General features: G+C 41.2%; 1 protein-coding gene across 4 annotated transcripts in view; it reads right to left on the bottom strand.

The window, feature by feature from the left end:
* LOC122808806 (alpha-2-macroglobulin-like) overlaps positions 1-18,267 on the bottom strand; it is a 2,637,399-nt gene that overhangs the window by 1,472,895 nt on the left and 1,146,237 nt on the right. For all 4 annotated transcript variants that reach the window (XM_044079865.1, XM_044079862.1, XM_044079863.1 and 1 more), the window contains exon 16: positions 10,415-10,567. In XM_044079865.1, the coding sequence (XP_043935800.1) occupies positions 10,415-10,567 (153 nt within the window). The remainder of the gene's footprint in view (positions 1-10,414; positions 10,568-18,267) is intronic.

Here is an 18,267-nt window from a genome sequence, read left to right as displayed (position 1 = left end):
GTTCCCATACTGACAAAATAATATCTGCATATGTCAGGGAACAACTAGCCCCCATAGCCACCTCTTTCTTGGCGGAAAAACTCGCCCTCAAAGAACATAAAGTTATTCCTAAGTATAAGCTCTGCTAGTTCTAGGCACAACAATATATCACATTCTGTCATTCCTGATTTATTCATAAGGGCTTCTTCTAACCAAGTTAACCCTATATTGTGAGGAATAACAGAAAATAAATCTACCATATCTACTGTAACGGATTCTACATCAAAAGAAAGATATTCATTTTTAACCCTACTTAGGAATTCCCTTGAATCCTTTAACAAATGTGCCCCCCCATATAATCTTCAATTTCCAGTCTAGATATTTGGCTAAGGGAGAAATTTTAGAAACTTCTGCTGCCACAATGGGTCTAAGAGGTGGGTTTTCAGTATTCTTGTGAACTTTGGGTATCCCAAAGATAGAGGGTACCCTAGGAGTGTTATTTTCCAGTTATTGGTATGTCTCAAAATCAATCACCCCCGATCAAATAAATCGTTGAATGCCAGGTCTATTTTTTATAACAAATATTAATCTCATTGATAGACACCTTAATATACCTGGAATCATCATGCATATCAGCAAACGAAAAGTGCTTTAAGTTTTTATCTTTGTCAAGAACATTAAACCTGTGTAAAGACTCTACAGTTTTTGAACTTGTGGATTTTATTATGTATAAGGCATCTGTCTGAGGCCAGTAATCCTCTTTGTGAGGTATTTTTGCAGCCTTTCCAGTTGTTGTAGATGTCTTGTGAGGTACATACCAAAAGGGGCATTGTACTCCATAATGGATCTAATGAGCGATGAGTAGAGGGGAACGATGACCTCTTTTTTTCTGTATGAGAACCCTTTTGTGATAAGGTGTGCCACGTAGAAGGATTTCCTGACCACTGTGGCGATGTGATTATCAAAGGAGAGACTACTGTCCACCTGTGTCCCAAGGTCTCTTATCACACTTTCAGTGTTAAGTAGACTACCGCCTATGTGGTAGTTCATGGGTACAGAGTTTTTACCAAAGGGGATGACAATGCACTTTTTGGCATTGAGCTTGAGACCATGTCTTTGACACCAGGCATCTGTCTCAGTGAGGCCCTTTTGTAGGATGTCCACATCGTTAGGAGTTTCGATTATGGCTCCTAGTTTGCAGTCATCTGCGAATTTAGTTAGCCAAAGACCTTCTGTGTTAGCCTGTACTTCAGAGAAGTAGATACCAAACAGGAGAGGACCCAGGACTCTGTTTCCATAACAAATTCTAAGTTCCTTAGTTGTGGATGGATAGGGGGGGTTAAAAATACTCAGTTTCTTGGGAATGGTAGAACCAGATATAATAGAATTATTACCAAACATATTTTCAAAATTAAGTTTTCTGATAAACATTTTTAAATCTAGAATAACTTGTGTAAGCTTACTTATTTTGTTTGGAACAAATTTGAAACCTCTTATAAATAAATTGAAAAAATCATGTGTAACCTCTAGATTACTGTAATTAAAAATATGAAATCTTGATCTACTCACTACATGAAAATTGTCATCATGTGAGACAGTAATAATATCTAATTCTGGTGATAGTTTCCTCTGAAACACCCTTCCCTCTGATGGTAATTTCCCCCTGTAAAAATGGCTATTGTTATTGGTTTATTGCGTAGTCTCTCTGATCTAGGTGGGAGAGGTTCTTGATGAACTAACTCACCATTTGGTTCTATAAATACTTCTTGGTTCATAGGATTTATTGAGTTTTGAATGGGAGATGTAGTAAAATTGTTATGTACATTGCATTCCATATTATGTATTGGTGTTTGAAGTTTGGGTAATGGATACTGTTTATCCTCCTTATATTCCTTAGTGTCCCTATCAAGCTTTCTGTATTTCCTTTTTAAAATTTCATCACATTTTTTTTTATCTGCGTGGACCCTTAAATCATAATACTTGTTTTTTTCTGTTTCAATACTAAACATTAGATCATTAGTAACCCTTGCATTGTAGGTTTCAATCTGTTCTTGTAAGTTACTAATTTCCAGTTCATTATTTTTAACAATGGCTTTTAATATATCAAAACGACAATTATCAAATATAGTAACAAGTTCTTTATGAAACTCACTGCCATTAGAAACATTATTAGGATATTTATAAATCCTGAGCCCTTTATTTTTTTTTTTTTTTTTTTTTTTTATTTAACATTTGTTGACCGGGAAAGTCCGACTAGGTTCCACAGAGCCTGTTTTCAGCGGAGGCCCGGGGAGAAATGCTCCAGATGCATGTCTTTGGAATGTGGGAGGAAACCGGAGTACCCGGAGGAAACCCACTTGAACACAGGAGAACATGCAAACTCCACACAGAAGGCACCCCAGCCGAGAATCGAACCAGAGAACCTCTTGCTGTGAGGCGACAACGTTAACCGCTGCACCACTGTGCCGCCGCTTTAGGTACAATACGCAGTTTTAAACATTCATTTAAATATGAGTTGTCAATACAAAGTGATTTGTACCTTATTAGGGCTTGATGTAATTTATCTAGTGAGTCTCTATTGGTGTCCGAAGTTTCAACAGAAGCTGTTGGATTAGTAGGCTTGCAAAACGACGGTTGGTGATGTAGCCATTCATTTAAATCCATTTGCGGTCTGCTAAATTCGTTCACCATGTCCTTTCCTGCACCAGTAACACATTCTGAACGTAAAACAGTCGGCGTCTTGAAAAAAGGACAAAGAGATCACAGCAAGGTTGACCCCATTGATGGAAGTTTCTCTCTGCCACAGCTTGATTGAGAGACCACTCGTGAGGCATCAGAATCATCTTGATGAATTTGTTAGCTAACATGTTGAATTTCCCTGATATGTGTGCTGCTTGGAAAAAGTGGTTAGAGGAGATTGCCCACTACCACACTATCATTGCTTCTAAACAAAGGGGATAGGACCAGGTGTGATGATAGGAGGTACTGCCATCTATGCCAGGAGAAGCAGGGCAGTGGATGTGTAACATATGCTAGTGCAGCCACCTGGAATTTAGTAAAGAATTATATGTTATTTGAATATCAAATTGATTTCTACAGATGTTTGTGTTGAAATGTATTTGTAAAGCTGCTTGTGTTAAAAATGTATCAACAGTGTACCCTGCTGAAAAGAAAAGAAGTGCACATGCATTACTGTAACTGTTTAAATGTATGTATTGTAACAGAAGATACTGGAAGAGAAGAAAAATACTGGGTCTAGGCCATAAATATGTTATCTTAAAGTTCTGATTGCAGTCAGAGACAAAAGATCTGTAGTAGGAAGCTCTCTTTATTGACTTTGGGGTAAGCTAATTGCTACTCTTGAATGGTAGTGCTTTGAAATTGTTTTATGACCTTCATGAGCTGCAGCAGATCAGAGCAAAGCTCTATCTGTGTATATGGTAACACACAGGTGCTAAAATCCTGTCAGCTTCTAGTCTTGATGAAAGTGTGGGAAACAGAGTCAGATAACCAGATGTGATGCCATTCTGTAAACTATCCAGAAATAATATTTAGAAATTATATTAAGCAGTCTCTCAGTCAGACTGGGCAGTCTGTTTCTTAGAACGTGAGACTGGAAGATCCCTCACCTACTTCATCTTGCCTTGCTCTAGTAAGTGACCAGGGAACATGATTCTTTACATCAGTGAGGAAAATATAGGAAAATATGGTGAGAATAGTTAAGTATTGTTTTTCTGTAACTGTGTGAATCTTTCCTGCTGTGCTATTTTTCATACTTCCTGTTTCAATCACAGGAAATATGAAAAATAACATATCAGGAAATATAGTGCGAATAGTTAAGTATTGTTTTTCTGTAACTGTGTGAATCTTTCCTGCTGTGTTATTTTTCATATTTCCTGTGACTGAAAATCTGGTGTTTACTGCAAATAGATGTTTCATATTTTCATCTTCTTTTATTATTTATTATTAAATATATTTAAACTTTTCATTTCTGGCTGGTCCTTTTAGAAAATAATTTAACCTCTGAGAGTATTTGCATATATTTATTTGGTGATAACGCTGTCCACTCCTGAAGCCTGGCTGTTTGGTCAACATTACCACTGGTATTAGTATTAACTTCACTCATTATAATAAGATACCCTTTTAACAGCCTTATAGTAATTGACTGGTGGCAGTAAATCTACCTTATAATCTGGAAATAGTTGATAAACTGGGTAATCCATGCCAGCCTTTCCCAGGTGTGAGTGTGTGTGTGTGTGTGTGTGTGTGTGTGTGTGTGTGTGTGTGTGTGTGTGTGTGTGTGTGTGTGTGTGTGTGTGTGTGTGTGTGTGTGTGTGTGTGTGTGTGTGTGTGTGTGTGTGTGTGTGTGTGTGTGTGTGTGTGTGTGTGTGTGTGTGTGTGTGTGTGTGTGTGTTGTGTGTGAAAATTAAATCTCAAAGAGTGTGTGTGTGTCAGCTACTTGGAGCAGGGAGACAAAACACTGGTTTCACAGAGAAAACAGTGGAGGACTTGGCTTGGATATTCGGATGAGGACTTAACCCTACAGCTGTGCCAGTGGGGAGTCTTACTGGGGATGGAGGGAGACAGAGAAACCGAGACATCAAACCAAAAACTGCAAAGAACAGGAACAGCAGGAAAAACAAGCCACAGAAAATCCACAGGAAAAATTTAATACACTCTAGCGTCTCAGCCAAAAGCCTTCAAGGACTCCTTGAAGGCGTTGGGCTGAGGTGCTAGAGAAACCCAGCCACTGGGCTGAGTGCATTCCTTGAGTGCTCTTAAGGGGAAACTGTGCTTGTTGCAAAGAACTGCATCTGGAAATACTTGAGTGTATCTATTTGTATTCCAATTGAACATCCCTGTTCATTGTCAGTAGTGAGGACTGAGGCGCCTTAATTAATGGCCCAGAATGGGGACGTCACACCAGATTCCCCCCGTTTGTTGATATTCCAAACTACCAACATGTTGTCTGTTTGGATAGCAATAATCCCTGGAGAAAAAGAGGTCTGAAAGGCCTACAACACTAATAGGACTGCCCTCATCGCCAGGAAACTGATATGCAAATTGATCTCTTCTAGGCACCATATGCCATGGATCATCCATCCCAAGAAATGTCCCCCACCCCAAATGGGAGGTGTCCATAGTCACTGTGGTTACAGGAGGTGGGAATACAAAGGGATGACCCTGATAAACTTCTTTGGACTTGATACACTAAAGCAGGGAGTCCCTGCAAACTGCAGAAAGTTTTATAGTATGGGACAGGGTCCATTGAAGAATGAACCATTGAACTGCTGGAGTTCATTGAAGAATTTGCATGTGAAAATGAGCAGTTGGTAGTAATTTAATAGCAGCAGTCATTGATTCTAAGGCCTGAAGAATCGGTTTTATTGGGGGAGAAGGGTGTAAGAGCATCTCTCTGAAATGCCTGGTTGGGGTGTTGAGGAGCCAGTCATCTAATTAAGGAAACACTCTTAACCTGAGCTGTCTGAGATGACCTGCTACCACTGCCATGCATTTGGTAAACACCATGGGGGCTGTGGTGATAACAAAAGGCATGCTTGTGAATTGGTAAAGACTGGCCCCTAACCAAAAGTGCAAATACCTTTGGGTGCCTCTGTTCATTTTGATATGATAATACACATCTTGGAAATCTATACAGCACATCCAGTTATCTTTATGCAGAAGAGGTAGAATGGACTGAACTCAGACCAACAGGAACTTGGAGTCCTTTACAAAGATATAGACTGGGCTCAGGTCTCCTGTTTTCTTTGGCACTAAAAAGAACCCTGAGTAAGTTCTGAATCCTTTCTGGTCTGGTGGGACCTCTTGAATGACTGCTGTCTATCAGCTTTTGAACTTCTAGGGCTGCTAACTCCCACTGACGGGGTGGAACATCAAGGAGGTTTTTCTGTTTGGATGGTGAAATCTGCAGAAAGTGTACAAAATATCCTCTGGTTATAACCTTTGCACAGTGTGTCTTTTGTGATAGATGCTCGGGCTTCTAAGTACAGAGACAAGTGTCCTCTGACTGTCTCAAAGAAGAGCAGTCGGCAACCCTTCAGGAGAGCTGAAGGGTCTATCAGAAAAAGAATCTGGAAACCCTTGGTTTTCTGCATCTCCCCTGACATAAGGATAGCTTCTTCTGTTGAAACTCCCCGTCTTCTGCTTCTGAGAAAAGTTTCCCCATGTGAGTCCTGAAAACATCCTTCTGATTTTTAGAACCAATTCTTTTTACTTCCATGTTGATTCCTACAGAAGGATGTTGGTGGGGTAAAAAAATAGATTCTCATAGCAGACAAGGTCTTTCCATCTTGCTCACTACAGGAGAGTTTCTTTTACTATGGGGCCAAACAGAGAAGATACATCAAAGGGAGCATTGATGAAGGAACCATTAAAAGGTTCCACAAAGTCACACAAATGTAGCCAGGCATATCTCCTGATGGTTATGCCTGAAGCCACCACCCACAACCTTCTGATGCATGAGAAATTAACCTCATGGACACATTGGAAATTGACTGAAGGGTGGCTAGCTGTGAAAAAAAAATTAAGTTCCTCTGCCGATGTGGACCCTGGAATAGATTGAGAGAGTTCCTTTATTAGGTCTCTCTGCCAGGTAGTCGAATGACCATAAAGCAAAGGTTGCTGAGGCATAAGCGTGCTTTCCAAACCTGTCCATTTCCCTGGACTCTATATTGGGGGATGAACAGAACACCTTTGTTCAGCTAGCTCCTTTTTAGTGGCTGCCAACACAACCAGGGCATCCACAGGAACTCACTTACTCCAATGAAGTATGTCCTTGGGTGGAGCGAGAAACTTGTCTGGGTGACTTGGAATTGGTTCTATGATATCCAGCTCTTCCATGCTCAGTCAGACGCAAGATCTATGAGGTTGTTCACCAGAGGGGTAACCCAAGATGAAGATGGGCTGGACCCAATGGCTTCTAGAAATACTGACTCCTCCAGGGAAGGGGGATTGGAAGACCATACACCTTTCTGGCTAAGGATATCTGAAATGTCCCCAAAAGAGATGGCATCTGGTGGAGATCTTGGGGGAACCTCCCTTTCTTTGGTTAAAGATTCCTAGGGGCAATCTATGTGTCTCCTTTTATACAATCTTTTTCAGGGATCCTCTTCAGTGGGATGATCTGGAGAGGTATTGGAAGATAGGGAATGTTCTTCTGCAGGAACTGCCTGGATGCTCATAAGGGATATCTGTCCCTAAGTGATAGGGTGACATGGCTCAGTCAGATCTGAAGGGGATATTGAGGTAGAATCCGAAGATGCAAATGTAAAAAGTACTCTTGTTTGAGTGAAAACCCTCTCCACCACCACAAAAGCAGAAGGACCAGGAGAAGCCATTGCTGGCACCACTGGAGCTTAAACTCCAGATGCTGTCAAGCTACGACCTTGCCTGAGCTCCTGCCATGAGAGACGGGTCAGACCGAAGTTGTCTAATGCTGAGGCTCTGAAAACCTTGGAGTCGAAGACATCCTCCCGGACCCATCATTGATGCTTCAGTTCCAAGACATGTCCGGGTCTAAGGGGACAAGTGCAAAATGAGTCAAGAACACCGTCAGATTTGAAGAAGCTCTCTTCGGATCCGACACTTTGACTCTAGGCTCTCAGATCCAAGGGCTCTGAAATTGCTTGAAGGCTCAGAGAAGGACAAATTACAGAATAGGATATGGGCTGAATACTCACAGATCTGACAGAAGACAAAGCTAGTAAAACTCCCATCTTGATTTTAGCTTTGAGAAATCTCCTCATCATCCTAGCCACAGCTGCTTCAGAAAGATTTCAGGAGGACCAGACAGAAGATGAAGTAGATGGAGGACATGACACTCTTTGGGGTGTTTTCACCAAGAATAGAGATCAGATCCTAGGGGAACTAAGTTAAGGAGAGAAGTGGGGACTTCGGTGCCAAGGAGACCCTGACGTCCCAGATGTCAGATCCAAAGAAGTCAGATCCGAACATTTGGATAGTTTGGCAGGCAGCTCATATCCAGGAGTAGATTTAGGAGACCAGACAGGTGAGCATTTCTTATACTCCCTGGGCTTCGTAGTTTATTTAGATTTCTTGATAGGGGTTGAGCCTGAGAAAGAAGATGAAGAGGAAGGAGTAGAAAAAGGCAGCAAACGCTTTAAAACTAATTTGTTCCAAAGGTCAGTTAGGGCCCAAAAGTTGAACCCTGCATAACTATTACAGGGGATTCTGAGGTGAGCTGCTCCTAAGCAGTAGACACACTCCCTGTGGGCATCAGAGATGGAAATATTATGCCCATAGGAAGTGCATTTTTTTAAAACCTGTTGGCTTTTCAGCTATCTTGAGAAAGAAAAATTTTAAGAGAGTCGGAAAGGAAAAAAAAAAAAAAATATATATATATATATATATATATATATATATATATATATATATAGTAAAATAGAGAAAAGAACGGTTAGGATAATACCAGTAATGGTACTAAAGAATTACATTAAAAATGGGTAAAGGATAGAGAAATACCAACAATGGTACAGAAAAATACCCGGTAGTAGCGGATAGAAAGAGAAAGTTTTATAAGCGCACAGAAAAAACAAGTGAGACTAAGGCTCTAGAGGACAGTACTATAATAAATAGAAAAAAGTTTAACAAAAAAACTCTACTTTTACTCACAAATATAAATATCTAAGCCCAGAGGTTGAGACACTGTGATCCACATCTGAACTATTGGAGCGGCAAATAAGATTTGAGGTAATTCCACCGTGTGCAGCATTATGTGTAAAGGGAGAAGCTTGACAGTCACATCCAAAAGTATAGAAGAAATGAGGCTGAGCCAGATCCAAGGTTGGATCAGAGACCCATTTATTGAGGAATGAATGAAAATGACAACATCAGACAATAGGTTATGACAGCTACAATCTAAGTTTCGAAACAGACTCCAAGGGGGGATCACCATCAGTCCCAATTTTTTTTTTTTTCAAATGAAAATAAAGTGACTTTTAACAACTGCTTTCTATAACTGATGTCAGCCAAGCTTTAGAATGGGGAACTAGTCCTACCAGAATAGGAACCTTCAGCCACTGATAATCACCACCTCCTCCATCAAATGAACCCTAGGGTAAATGAGTTCCTTGTCTTCCACAATTATCTTTGAAATGTTCAACATATGCACTGATGCTGATACCAACAATGGTCTCTGCTTAAGCTTATACTATAAAGGTGCCAATGTTGGCACAGGTTACTCAGGCATTGACGAAAATACCTTCATATTCCTGTTTGGGTATCAGTTGAGATTATGCACCAGTCTGAAAAGTACTTGTCAAAGGTACAGCAGATTAAGAATCCAGCTAAAACAAAAGCCTTCCTCGTCCTGACAAGCTCTGCTCTCCTCATCTGTCTAACATTTTCCATTTTAGTTGGCCCTATTATACATTACTTCTTATATTTTGCTCTGTAATGATCTCAGATGTTTTTTCAGTCAAAAAACTATTTAATGGCTTCTAAAATCATAGTACAACATTTTCTGTAATGTTCACATTCATCAACATTGCTGTCACGAGAAACAGAAAACAATGAGATTGAAAAGTTTTAGGGGTCATCTGCATACAGCAAGAACATTTATTTACTGATTAAGCCACAGCTGCTGGGTTTTCCTTGGTTTTAAGGAAATCAAGCAAATATTAGTACTGATGAAGAAAGATGGAACATCTACTAAAACCTGCATACCAAATCCATAAAAATGAGCTACTAGATAGCAAAATTTAACTCTGGCCCAAATGCAGAACTGTGCAACATTTAAAATGGTTAGAATACTGAAAAAGAACATGGAACAACACAGAGTTATGCCAAACAGCATCAGCATAAGCATCACAAGACCTACACTGGTTCCATGCAAGCAAAATGCCACTAGTCTCAGTTTCAGCCAAGCAGAAGAAACAGATAAGGTGGGTAAAGTGAAAATATTACGATTTAGTGCTACACTGACCCTAAACAAAATAGATATTTTGTAGCATTCATTTCTGATGTGCTGTTTATGATGTTGTCTATTTCAGGGAACACTTTTGATGAGGCCATCAGAGATCTGAACAGATCTGAAAAAACACAAACTGTACTGGGTTCAGCTCATTACACGATTAGCAAAAAAAATTCTTAAATGACTCATACAACCTTAGTATTGAAGGAGACAGTCACAGCCAGAAGGAGCATTATGATAATCAGCAATTTTCTACACTGAAAAAAATTCACTCATCTTGTGCTTGTACTACATGTAACCCATATGTAGGAAAAAACTGAATGTTTTTCAGTGCTGTATGGATATTCTTCATAAGAAAGACATACAGTAATGCATATGCTAATATTTTTGTAGATTATTAAAATGTACTTAAGTCAGTATAGTAACAAATTACTTAATTCTCTGCATTCTGACACACATTATTATTTTGTAGAGATTACTCACCCTAAACACTGAGAAGATATCATTCTGATTATCTAGCCATGGTGGCATTATACTACGCCGTGAGATGCCACGATAAAAGCTACAACTGCCCTCATACTCCTCCACCTGATACGGATATCCTCCTGTGTCAGTGACTTGGAGAAGATTATAGACCTGTGTAAATAAAAATTACCAAAACAAATTTCAGAATACCTTCATTAGATGCTGGTGCTTTAGTACTGTCATTGAGGTATGTCATTTTACTAACAATTGTAGAGTTCTGTTATGCATCAATCTGAAGGTACAACGGGGTTACATTAAACTAAGTGAAGATTGAAAAATACATACTACAATGACAGAAAAGAAGAAATCACCTTGGCGATTATGCTTAGCGAGTTTCCCACCGAATGCTTGTATGATGTTTTCCATCTATGTCTTCTGCTTCTAATTCACCCTCTTGTTCCATGTCAAGTGATCTCAACATATAGAAAATTTGCCCATTCCCATACTAAATCCCCAAACCTATGTGCATATGCTTCTTTAACAAGTGGCTCAAATTTTTCTAGTTAGATTACTTGTCTTGAGTAATGGGAATCAACTCTTGGTTTGTAAGATGTGTTCTTCGAGCACTACAAGTGAACTGTACTATTTTTAAACTTACTTATTATATAAAATATAATTTTAGAGTCTGTTAACGTTCATGTTTTTTCCAAGGCAAATTCTAATGGTACAATTGCCTAAGCTGACATTGTAGTTCTGGTAAGTTCATGCAACACTGTCCTTCCAATTACAGATGGGGGCAGTATCCATAAACATGGTGTGCACTGTACAACTCTATGTTTGGTACAAAAGCCACAAATAGTGCCATATAATTCAGAGAATTCCCTTGTTCATGAACCAACTAATTTTACACAAAAGACACTTACTGAGAACTTATACAAATGAATAAAGCCAGCAACAGCTGCATGTAATTCATAAACCTTGCAGACAGAGTAGGGTTTGTCATCCCAGGCATGAGTCTGTGGTAGTACAACTACATATTATCTGCACAACAGCAAACTACAGACTGGTACTGTAAACAGATGTGTTACTCGTCATGCCTAAACAACAACATCAGCATCCCACAACTTCTAATCACTCATAAACAAAATTTACATTAATTACAAACACTCAGGATCCTGCACACAAATCACAATGTTAAGCTAAACACAGGAGTATGGAAGGAACATTACATCATCTCCATAACCATGAACAATGCCACAGTCCTCAGTACATCAGATGGTTTAACGGCACGCTAAGTAGTGCTTCTCTGCATGTATGAAACTCTGAAGGGATGTTTTCTAAGAAGTGCTCCAGCTCATGCTTGTAGCTCTGCAACAGACTGAGAGACTCTCCACATCTTCTGTCATAAAGTACAGTTGTGTACACCTACCATAAATGTAAATGTTCGAGTGTCTTCACTGTTGCAGTCATAACTGTAGGGTGTTCCTGCCGGCAGGCAGCCCGAGGTCGGCCAGAATTCCAAAGTCTGGGTCCGACGTCGGCTGTACCAGCAAGTACCCTGACGTAAGAACGCAGAGGTATAAAGCCGTCAGCTGACGCCATCTTCTCCAGCCTTTCTTGCCCCAGATGTCAGAAGCCTCCAAAAAAAACCAAAAGGTGTCCAAAAAGGAACACAAATACACCACAAAAGAAGTGGAAGAGAGAACAAGCAAAAATAAGAGGGGATTGGTGGGAGGGAAACACCGACTGCAACAGTGAAGACACTCGAACATCTACATTTATGGTAGGTGTACACAACTGTACTATGTTCTTCGTGTTTCACTGTTGCAGTCATAACTGTAGGGTAGAATCCCAAAGCTGTGAATGAGGGAGGAGGTTATGCAGAAGAAGGGGCAGCAAGAAGACCCTGCAAAACAGCAGAGGCAAAGCCTGCCCTAGACTTAGAATACAAAGGGAGATTATAGTGCTTAGAGAAAGTATGCACTGAACTCCAAGTGGCAGCTTCCAAAATGTCCTTGGTAGGAACTCCTCTGAGAAAAGCTGCTGAAGTGGCAGCTGCTCTAGTAGAATGACTTCTAACAGTACCTGGAATCTGTTTCCCATAGTGAGAGTAACAAAACCTTATTCCATGAGCAATCCATTTGGAAATTGTTTAGAAATAGCCTTACCTAGAGAACTGGAGGCATAAGAGATAAGCAATTGATCAGATTTTCTGAAATCTTTAGTTTTGTCCAGATAAAATCGTAGTTGTCTGTGTACGTCCAATGAATGTAAGATCCTTTCCCCTTTATTTTGAGGATTTGGAAAGAAGGTAGGAAGGTGAATAGTCTGATTTAGAGCCACTTTAGAAATCACCTTAGGCATAAATGTAGGATTGGTCCTCAAGGAAACTCTGTCCTGGTGGAAGAAAATATATGGTTCCACAGCCATGAGAGCTTGCAACTCTGAAATCCTTCTGGCAGAAGTCAATGCTAATAAGATAGCTGTCTTCCAGGATAAGAACTTGATATCCGAAGCCGCAGCAGGCTCAAAAGGAGGCAAAGTAAGTTTCTCCAAGACATAATTAAGATCCCAAGCAGGAACAGGAGGAGTTCTGGGAGGTCTTAAATTCTTAGCCCCTCTCAAAAATTGTCTCACCAGTTGGTGGGAAAAGATGGGAGGATCAGTGTTGAAATGAGCCGAGATAGCAGAAGCATGAATTTTGATGGAGGAAAAAGAGAGGCCTTTAAGCAAAAGGTCCGAGAGGTAAAGTAAAATGGAGGAAATATCAGGCAAAAAAGGATCAGAACCTCGATCCTGCATCCAAATACAAAATCTTTTCCATTTTGAAGCATAAGATTTTCTGGTGCTAGGCCGCCTAGCTTCTAAAAGAACATCCAAAACTTGTTTGGGAAGAGAAGAAGGGATCAAAGGCCCTTGTAGAGCCAAGCTGCCAGGCATAGAGTCTTGATTTGAGAGTGTAACATCTGACCCTGATGCTGGGACAGAAGAGAAGGGATCAGAGGTAGAATCCAAGGAGGTTCCAAGAATAGGTGTTTTAAAGTTGGATACCAAAACTGCCGAGGCCAATTTGGAGCTATCAAAATGATAATCTTGGGTTTGTCCTGTTTTATTTTCAGTAACACCCGAGGCAGAAGAGGAAGAGGAGGGAAGGCATATCCCGAAAGCTTCTTCCAGCTGAATGACAGGGCATCCACTTTCCAATCTGTTTTGTGGAAGGACCTGGTGCAAAAGAGAGGCAACTGATGATTGAGATGGGATGCAAACAGATCTATTTGAGGACAACCCCAAACTGTAGTAATCTTGCTGAATAAGTTGGGGTCCAGCATCCATTCGTGAGGATCCAAAAGATTTCTGCTTAGGCTGTCTGCTAAGAGGTTCTGATTTCCTGGAATGAATTGAGCTTGAAGATGCAGATTCAGATTTAGAGCTGTGTCCCATAAATTCATGGCTAGTCTGCAAAGGGGGTAAGAGTGAGAGCCCCCCTGCTTGTTTATGTACCACATGACTGTGGTATTGTCTGTACGAATCAGAAGAGGCCCTGGTTTCAAAAGATTCTGGAAGGCCAGAAGAGCATTTTGGACTGCCAACATTTCCTTCAAATTGATGTGCCAGAGAAGATGCTTCTTTGTCCAAGAGCCCTGCTGGCAAATGTCTAGAAAATGAGCTCCCCAAGCATAATCCGAAGCGTCCGTGGTTATGATCTGAGAAGGTTGAGGTAGACGAAAGGGATTCCCTTCGTTCAAAGCACAAGCCCTGGACCACCAAAGGAGCTCCTTTTGGAGGCAGGGAATCAGTGGAATCATTGTGTCCAGACTGTGGTAATGCTGAGACCATACACTCTTTAGGTACCATTGAAGTTTCCTCATATGAAGCCTTGCATTTGGAATCAACAGGATGCAAGAAGCCATGTAGCCCAAAGCCTGCAGGAATTTTCTTGCAGTGAGCTGAGTCAAATTTGCCAAGGTTTTGAAAATTAAAGCCAGCTGTAATTGTTTTTCTGGAGTGAGGAAGGCCATCTGTAACCTTGTGTTTAGAACAGCCCCCAAAAAGATCATCTGCTGAGAAGGAATCAAATGTGACTTTTTTATGTTCACTGAGAATCCCAGTATTAGGAGAAGGCGTTGAACAAAATGCAGATGTTGAAGTAAAAGGTCTTTGCTGTCTGCCTGAATAAGGCAGTCATCCAGGTAGGGGTAAATTTGAATCCCCTGAAGTCTGCAATAAGCTACTACTGGAGCCAGGCACTTGGTAAAAACTCTGGGCGCAGTAGATAAGCCAAAGGGCAGTACAGAGAATTGGAAGTGCCTCGAGCCTGCCTTGAATCTGAGGTATTTTCTGCGTTCTTGCCTGATGGGAATGTGTAAGTAGGCCTCCTTTAAGTCCAATGTCACCATCCAAGCATCTTGGGAGAGCATTGGAAGAAGTTGTTGTAGAGTAAGCATCTTGAATTTCGATATTTCCAGAAAGGTGTTTAATACTGAGAGGTCCAGAATAGGTCTCCATGAGCTTTGTTTTCTTGGGACCAGAAATAGTCTTGAGTAAAAACCTTTTCCCCTCTCTGAAAGTGGAACAGGTTCTATGGCTCTCATGGCCAATAGAACGTCCACTTGATTTAAGGCCTCTGACCATTGATGTTTTGGCAGATCGGGCCATCCGATAGACCTTGGCAGAGAATGAAAGTGGAATTTGTAACCTCTTAAAATGACATCTAACACCCATTTGTCTTGGGTTATATGAGTCCAATTTTGGTAGAAAAGAGAAAGTTTTCCTCCGAGAGGGGCTTCCAGGCAAGGAGGTCCTGTAGCCCAACTGAGAGAGTCACTGAGTTTGCTTCCTTTGTGATTGAGATCTGTCTTCTCCTCTTCTAGGTGATGAAGCAGTCCATTGTCTGGACCTATAAGAGGCCTGAGCCTGTGCCCGCCCTCTGGAGCGTCTATATCTTCCCCTTTAAGGCCTGTCAGACGTGGGAAAGGACCAATTCTTGGAGGGCCAATTTGTAGTAAATCTAGGAGGCTGCACTTGTAAGAAATCTTTAACAGTCTGCATAGATTTCGCTTTATCCTCCATCTTCTTAATAACCTCTTCAGCTTTAGATCCAAACAAAACATCATGCTGAACCGGAGCATCTAATAATTTAGCCTTAACTTGTTCAGGTAAATTCTGCTCACAGAGCCAAGCATGTCTCCTGATAACAGTACCAGAGGCTGCGGCCCTACAAGAAGCCTCTAAGGCATCAAAACCACAATGTAAACCATGTTTGCTAACTTGTTCAGTTGCATGTAATACATCCTGTAATTCCTTGTCTTCTGCACATGCAGAAAAGGAAGAAAGTTTCTGTTTTAATACAGACAAAAGAAATTGCTGGTACTTAAACATATGAAATTGACAATTTAAAGCTCTAATGGAAAGAGTAGCAGAAGTATACACCTTTTTGCCCCATCTGTCCAAAGCACGAGAATCCTTTTCAGAAGGAATAGGATTTTTAGCAGAAGCGGTCTTAGCACCCTTAGGACCCTGAGAAATAGTTTTAGGATCTGCAGAGGGGTTCTTGAACAAAAATTGATGGGAATCAGGAACTCTGTAAAATCTATCAGGCTTAGAAGGAGCAGGAGGGAAAGAATCTGGAGTCAGGTTAGCTTCAGAGAAAGCATCATCCACAATATCAAGAACAGGAGGAATAGCCAAAGGTCTGTGTTGTGGGAGGAGAAGAAAATCCCTAAGCCTCTTCTTGGAAGCAGAATATTCCTGACCCTCCCAATGGAAATGCCCTCTCATTTCATGCAAAGTCTCCCCAAAGGAAAAATCCTCAGGAGGAGAAGCAGAGGGAATGGAGTCCTCTGCATCAGAATCCTCATAAGGAGGGAAGGAATAATCCTGTCCAGAGGAAGAGACTGAAGAAACAGAAGCCTGATCAGAGGAATCATAAGGAGAATCCTGTCTAGGCCTTTTTTCCAAAGGGGGGGTGAGAACCCCTAATCATAGTAAGCAAATCTTCAGCCATCCTTAATAATTGCTTCTGTGTCTTGGGAGCTGCATCCGAAGAAGCTTGAGTAGAAACCCTTGGCTTTACTGGAGTCTTTGACTTTGCCTTTGTCTTTGTAGTAATAGTGATATGAGAAGGCCTGAAAACCCCTTCAGAAGCCGGTACCTGCACAGCGGTTCCGGACCCATCTGAAGGAGCAAAGTCCGAAGGTCCTGCAGCAGTAAGAATACTAGGCCTAGATGGCTCCCCATGGGAGTCCGTGTCGGCCATCGGTTCCGAAGGGGCTGACGACAGGGCCTGCAAAAGTGCCTCACTGACGACAGCCGAACCCGAAGCTGGCTCCAGCTGCATGCTATCCTGTTTGGACCTCGGAGGCCTATCCTTGTCCTTGCATCTTTTATGAACTCCGGTTGCCGGTAAAGTATCTGAAGACATTTTGTAATTGAACTGTCTGCCAAAATAATTCAAGGCCCAATCGTACCGACGCTTAACAGTACGAGAGTTAAACCTGGCGCAAAACCGACAGCAAGAAACAACGTGGTCTGGGCCCAAGCAAGGAAGACAGTAAGAGTGAAAATCTTTATGAGGTATTTGTTTCCCACACAATATACAATTATTAACTTTTTCTGACATCGGAGGAGCAAGAAAAAAGTTTCCCCAATGGGGTACTTAGCTTGAGAAGAGAAGAAGAGGACTTCGGACCGACGACAAGCAAAGAGCGTTGTTCGGGAATCCGCCAACCAAAAACTTGCGAGCTGCTTTCCACCGCATGGCAAGAAAGACTGGAGAAGATGGCGTCGGCTGACGGCTTTATACCTCTGCGTTCTTACGTCAGGGTACTTGCTGGTACAGCCGACGCCGGACCCAGACTTTGGAATTCTGGCCGACCTCGGGCTGCCTGCCGGCAGGAACACCCTACAGTTATGACTGCAACAGTGAAACACGAAGAACATCTTAGGAATTGTTCAAGTTACTTTGGTGGGGTCAGCAAGTGACATATTGCAAAATTTTAACAGGCTTTTCTCCATATACAGATACTTGACAGTGACTGTTTAATTGTGAAAGCAGAGCTGGTAAGGACCATTGCATTAGTCACTGCACATTCATTGTATCCCCCCAGAAGCTTAATGCCATATAAGACCATTGCTTACGTGCTTTGACACCATGTGCCTACTGGATATCAGACGTGCAGAAACTTTTTCCTCTGTTTGTTCTAAATATATCTATTTCGTGGTATAACAATAGCTAGAACATCATTTATGAATTATACAGATGTACATACTGGAGGCAACTGACCTGCGGTGGTAGTGCTGCAGTAGTGTTGTCACCTCACAGTAAGACGCTGTCCGGTTCGATTCTCAGCTAGAGCATCTTCTGCGTGGAGACATGCGTGAATGGACATACCTTCGTTGAAGGTTGTGCGTCAGGCCTGGTAACTCGGCACGTAAAAATCAACTACCAATCATTAGCGGACCGGAGTTCCGCTGTGGCGACCCCTAACCAGGAAAAGCCGAAAGACACAACAACAACAACAACATACTGGAGGCAATGCATGGTGTACATGTCATTTAAGTGACTATGCCCATTGTTTATGAATGAAGTATTATTTATTTATTTAATTATCAACATTTGTTTACTGGGAAAGTCCACTGGGCTGAACAGAGCTCATTTTCAGTGGAAGTCTGGGGAGAAAAGCTCCAATGCACAATACAAGATGGAAGTTACAATACAAGATAGTTACAGTATTTACAAGAATCATTTAAATACAAAATATGGCAATAAGGTGATACAATATGACAAAAGTAAGCAAATTCAAACAATGCAAAAAATATGCAAATTCAACCAATATTAAAGTATCAGGAAAGTCAAGTCAGATTCAGCAAGG

This window comes from Protopterus annectens, chromosome 8.part0 (genome assembly GCF_019279795.1).
Source record: "Protopterus annectens isolate FY-2018-M chromosome 8.part0, PAN1.0, whole genome shotgun sequence".
NCBI lineage: Eukaryota > Metazoa > Chordata > Ceratodontiformes > Protopteridae > Protopterus > Protopterus annectens.
The sequence above is the reverse complement of the archived record's forward strand: the minus strand, read 5'-3'. Positions and strand labels throughout refer to the sequence as shown.